This window comes from Priapulus caudatus, unplaced genomic scaffold (genome assembly GCF_000485595.1).
Source record: "Priapulus caudatus unplaced genomic scaffold, Priapulus_caudatus-5.0.1 Scaffold167, whole genome shotgun sequence".
Taxonomy (NCBI): Eukaryota; Metazoa; Priapulida; class Priapulimorpha; order Priapulimorphida; family Priapulidae; genus Priapulus; species Priapulus caudatus.
The window spans coordinates 393,726-398,728 of NW_014577228.1; the positions used below are offsets into that span (position 1 = coordinate 393,726).

General features: G+C 39.7%; 2 protein-coding genes across 8 annotated transcripts in view; one reads left to right on the forward strand and one right to left on the reverse strand.

Moving 5' to 3' along the window:
* Positions 1 to 455, forward strand: part of LOC106806551 (argininosuccinate lyase-like) — a 30,135-nt gene extending 29,680 nt beyond the window's left edge. For all 7 annotated transcript variants that reach the window (XM_014808533.1, XM_014808529.1, XM_014808528.1 and 4 more), the window contains exon 13: positions 412 to 455. In XM_014808533.1, the coding sequence (XP_014664019.1) occupies positions 412 to 427 (16 nt within the window). In that variant the 3' untranslated portion in view covers positions 428 to 455. The remainder of the gene's footprint in view (positions 1 to 411) is intronic.
* A 476-nt stretch (positions 456 to 931) lies between these two features.
* LOC106806541 (KRR1 small subunit processome component homolog) lies at positions 932 to 4,737 on the reverse strand. The gene is made up of 10 exons (XM_014808515.1): positions 4,507 to 4,737; positions 4,127 to 4,261; positions 3,804 to 3,929; positions 3,497 to 3,580; positions 3,297 to 3,353; positions 2,685 to 2,855; positions 2,077 to 2,154; positions 1,675 to 1,780; positions 1,498 to 1,544; positions 932 to 1,375 (listed from the first exon to the last, which is right to left on the reverse strand). Exons 1-10 carry the CDS (start codon positions 4,735 to 4,737, stop codon positions 1,304 to 1,306), a joined length of 1,107 nt encoding a protein of 368 aa, XP_014664001.1. The 3' UTR covers positions 932 to 1,303.
* Positions 4,738 to 5,003: the final 266 nt, after the last annotated feature.

Consider the following 5,003-nt stretch of genomic DNA (forward strand, 5'->3'; position numbering starts at 1 on the left):
TCTGCCACCATTTGTAGGTGTGCAATTGCCCATGACTGCCATTGGGTGCGGGGTCTGGCTTTAGTAAGGCTGAGAGGTCTGATGTCCGCCCCAGGGTACTCCGCGGAGACGGTACGCCGCTGCTAGCTAGTCTAAGTATGCCGGACCGTACCTCGCCTACTCCACTAACGAGTCTAGGGAGTCGCCTACGCCTATCTTCCCTAACCTAAACCCAACCATATCAAATAGTTACCGGGTACGTTCCGCAGTACCCTGGGACATAGACACCTTTGAGCCATAGTAAGCTGTGGTGATACGGCGTTACGACCAAGTGTACCACAAGTAATTAATTTGATCGTAAAATATAGCGCGATGAAGGTTCGACGCTGAATGTTACTTTGACAGACTGTCTGGCGCGTGTCTCCCGCGTAGCACTACGTTCGAGTGAGGACGTCTCCTGCTGCTGGTGGGACTATGAGAGCACGCGTACAGCGGTTACCATGAGCTTACGGAGGCGGGTTGCGTGCGAATCAGATTTTCCCAATTGTGCGGGTGTGCACAGAAGGGACAGGCGCACAAAGGTGTATGGTCCAACATGGCTTAGAAGTTTAAACGATTCGGGAATAACAATTATGTTACTGTTCAAACAATGCGAAGAAAAGATGATAGCCCTGAAACTTTGGTTGATCCGCCAATGCAAAAAAATGGTAACAGCAGGAGTGGTAGAAACATGTGAAAATTACTGACAAATATAGTGAGGTTTAAGACATTTATGAATGCAAATTGTTAAACATTTACTGCATTGTATTCCTATCTTGTATTGATGCAGATTACTGTTGAGAATTAATTCTTATTATTGACATCGATTACACTATAACTGACGTTATCTGAATAAACTACCGACTCATTAGACTCGTTTGCTATAATAAATGGACAAGGGTGATACAAAATCTAAAATGTAATTTACTTTTATTCATCATTATTCATTATTTTCATGAATAAGTACAATACAATACATGTATAGTATATACCACTAAGGAGTTAGTAACTCGATAAACTAGCGTACACCAGTATTTACATTCCAAAACACATTTACCTCATATTAAGCAAATGCCAAACAGTAATGATTCCATCCTCTAGAACTAATTATCATGTTTAATAAAAATTAATTTCCAACCTATCATTTATATAATGGAACCAACTGCTGAGCTAATGTGAGTTTTTTTCATGAATTCTGCAGCATAACTACCATAGAACAATTAACATTCACAATAACTTCAGGACTGACACAGACATGACACCACATATAACATACAACAAAGCCTCATCGGTTGGAAAGTTTTTTCTTCTTCCTCAGTGGTTCTGCCTTTGAAACGTCCTTTCCCATTTTTGTTTTCTGGAACATAACATAATGTTTGCTTCACCTATACTGATTTCTTCCTGATAAAAACTAGATCAGCTACGACTAACTGAGTAAAGACAGTCATGAAATGCTTATAAATATAGACTTCTACGCACCTTTGCTTTCTGGACCTTCCTCTTTATCGCATCAATATCAATTGTATCTGTAATAAAAATATGACAGTCAGGCCACAACATATGCGGGAAAATTTACATAGTTTAATTGCATCAGTTTTAAAATTCTAGAGAAAACATGTGGGATTAATATGTTTCTGCACATAATTGTGTACTTGCCACTTTTCTTTGCAACTTTGACAGTAGATGGCGCTGGTTCTTCAGGGGGGATAAAGGCTCTGTTACGCTTCTCCTCTCTCTTTGCATCAGATTCTATTCTCTTTTCCTGTCAATCACATAATAGAACATTATTGCGCACAATTATCACCGCAAAAACTAACTCAGAGGAATAACAACATTAAATGTTATTAACCTTCTCTTACCTTAACAATGATAAATTAAATGACATGATTGTTAGGATCAGCAGGCAGAGCCGCACGTATATACATTATATCAGGAGTATCAATATTGATAGACTCCTGATTATATATTACATATATAGTATTATACACATCAGGTGTCAGCTAGACCCTACCAGGGCCACGAGGAACAACCTATACGCCACCTATATTCTAAGCTTACCTTGAGCTGTTCTGACTTAATTTGCAGCTTCTGCCTCTCTTGCAGGAAATATTCACCAGTTGCCAACTGCTTATCAATCTAAAGTCAACCAGAGAAGCATGGCATGTCAAACAACGGATAAAGTGATTATGGACAGATGCAATCACATGCTACACATATATGGCGTGGTTTTACACCGTGTCTTGAACAGTCAACGGGAAAACATAAAGACAAATCTAAAGGAGCTAAAGTTGAACAGCACTTTGAGTGTAAATTAATGGAAATACAGAAATCCCAGAATTCTGCCCAACAAAATGAGATATTCAGGCCACACAGCGAGTGAAGGAGGTAGAGAAGAAGGTGAGTTGTGAGGGCCATAGGCTGAGCAAGTTCCTTGGTGGAGGATTTTTTAAGAAATAAATCGCATATAGGATAGGATTAGGTTGAGGAGATAGTGTTTTGTAATTTGTAATAGTTTATATAAATTCTAAATGTGTTCCGTTATTCATTACATTCATTACTTGCAATTGTTACCTAAACATGTTTTTTATTTTGCTTCAAAATCTAGAGGGGCAGCTGCCCTAGAGATCAAGAGATACACCAGAGGTCACGACCCTGGGTAGCCATACCTTGCTGTCTGGCTGAGGAGGAGGAAATGGAGTGTAATTCTTCTTCGCACGCTTCTTGTGCGGCTGCTTCCTCTTGCTGATGTTCTTAGCGGCAAACTTTGGGAGGAATCGATCCCACGACTCGGTCTTTAGCTGCGGGTCCTTCGCTAGCTCCTTCTTGATCATCAGCGTCTGAAACATAGATCAGCCTTCTACATACACAGTTAACCTAACACTAACACTAACACTAACACTAACCCTAGCCTTAACCTTAACCCTAGCCTCAACCCTAACACTAGCCTCAACCCTAACCCTAGCCTCAACCCTATCCCTAGCCTCAACCCTAACCCTAGCCTTAACCCTAATCCTGGCTCTAATTTTAACCCTAGCCATATCCTTACCCCTAATCCTAGCCTAACCCTAGCTCTAAACCCATCCCAAATCTTAACCATAATCCTAACCTTAACTCTAACCCTAACTCCAACTTTTGGTGGGGACAAGTTAGATGTCGAGCAGCTGGGTTACAGTAAACGATAACTGGTTTAAGTGCACCTATTGCAAGTCAAATTTTGCATGGCTAATTATCATCTCTTTAACATGAGCACTAATAGCATATGATGGTGTGCCTTCTACCTTGATGTTGTAAATCGGGTGTATATTTTTCATGCAGTCTTCTATAATCTTCCTTGCCTAAAACAATGATAAACCAAAATTTCAATTATTCATAAAATTACAATCTGTGACAGGGATGGTGATAGATTGGCTGATCTTGCTTCCACTCACAATATTACATATGCAGACTCAATAGTTATATATCTAGCAGATACACTCACATCCCTTAGGCCGCTGTATGGACCTAGTGCAGACACTGTGTTACCCTGCACCAGGATATAGCATCCTGTAAGAAGCTCTATTGCCTGCAAATAGATGACAGAAAAATACTATTATTTCTACAAAACAATATGCATTGTAATGTAAACGTGTTGAAAAATTAACTGGGATAACGTTCACTTTGAAAGTGCCTATGAACTTGGGAATCTCAACCGGCTAAGTGTGTGAATTGTTTATAGCTTTGGTATGCCACCCCTTATCTTAATCTAGACAGCTGATGAACCACGTGAACAATGAGCGAGAATTGACCTTCAGTGTAGAACCATTCGGTCCAATTAATCTCTGCCGTCGCTTTACGAATCGTTCTCGATTTCTCGTTATTGTTCCGATCTTGATGATGTCACATGCAACGTTCTCCTCCATTATCTTTGTTGCCTAAACGTAGACACACAAGATACATCACTGACACTACAGTTAATGGAACTAAAACTTTTCACATACATGTATCAAAACGCAATGACCAAATATAAATTTGACTGTAAATATTTAACATAATAGAACCCTACGTTAGGTGACAGACGTCACAACAATGTTGCAGAGATAGTTCACAGACACGGGTCACACACACACACCTGTTCGTACGGTACGCTGCGTGCGAGAAGTCGAATCAAATCTCTGGCTTTGATGATGGAAAATGGATCGAAACATTTGCGTGTGGTAACCACGGTCATGCTTCCCTCTATCACATCCAACTCTGCTTTTATGCCCTGCAATAACAATGTTGTTGCGCCTAAATCTGGAGGATAGGTAGGTTTTTGCTAATTATCTAAATTGCTTAACAATAGTATTGAATTTGAATTTTACGTCGACACAATGCTAATGTGGTATTATTATAAGATTCGTAAACTTGTGACAATCAGTTTGAACACAGTAAATAGGTCTGTGAAGTAAGTTGAATTTGAATTTTATGACAAGCTGTCATATCCAGAGCTTGCAATGTATACAGACTTACATGATCTGCTAAGCTTTTCTTGACTAGCGGCCAGCAATCGCGCAAGTACTGTTCTCGGTATTTGGGAAATAGTGTCGCAAACGAACTCTCAGAAATCAACCCATGCGGGTTATCCTTCCGCGTAAATTCTGGCTCTTTCCATCCCTCCGGTATTTCCAGTATCTCGGGGTTGTCACTCTTTCGCTGCTTCTCTGTAACACTTATAACAAACTTCATATGAAAATTCTCCATCTGTCATACATTATGTGTTGCGTGTGAATTAATGAGCTACACATGTTTGTAAGTATGTAGTGTCATATTACTCATATAACGTCATATAACCTCATAAAGAGTACCCGTACTTACTACTGTCTGATTAGTCTTCAAAGTCCAAGGGAGTAGGCCTACAGACTACAGTACCATATTATATATTTTACATCGAAAAAAGTTGAGGAAATAGAAAGATCAACACTGCGGATCGCAGTAGAAAAAGCTTCACTTTTGCAAGTAACCAAAAA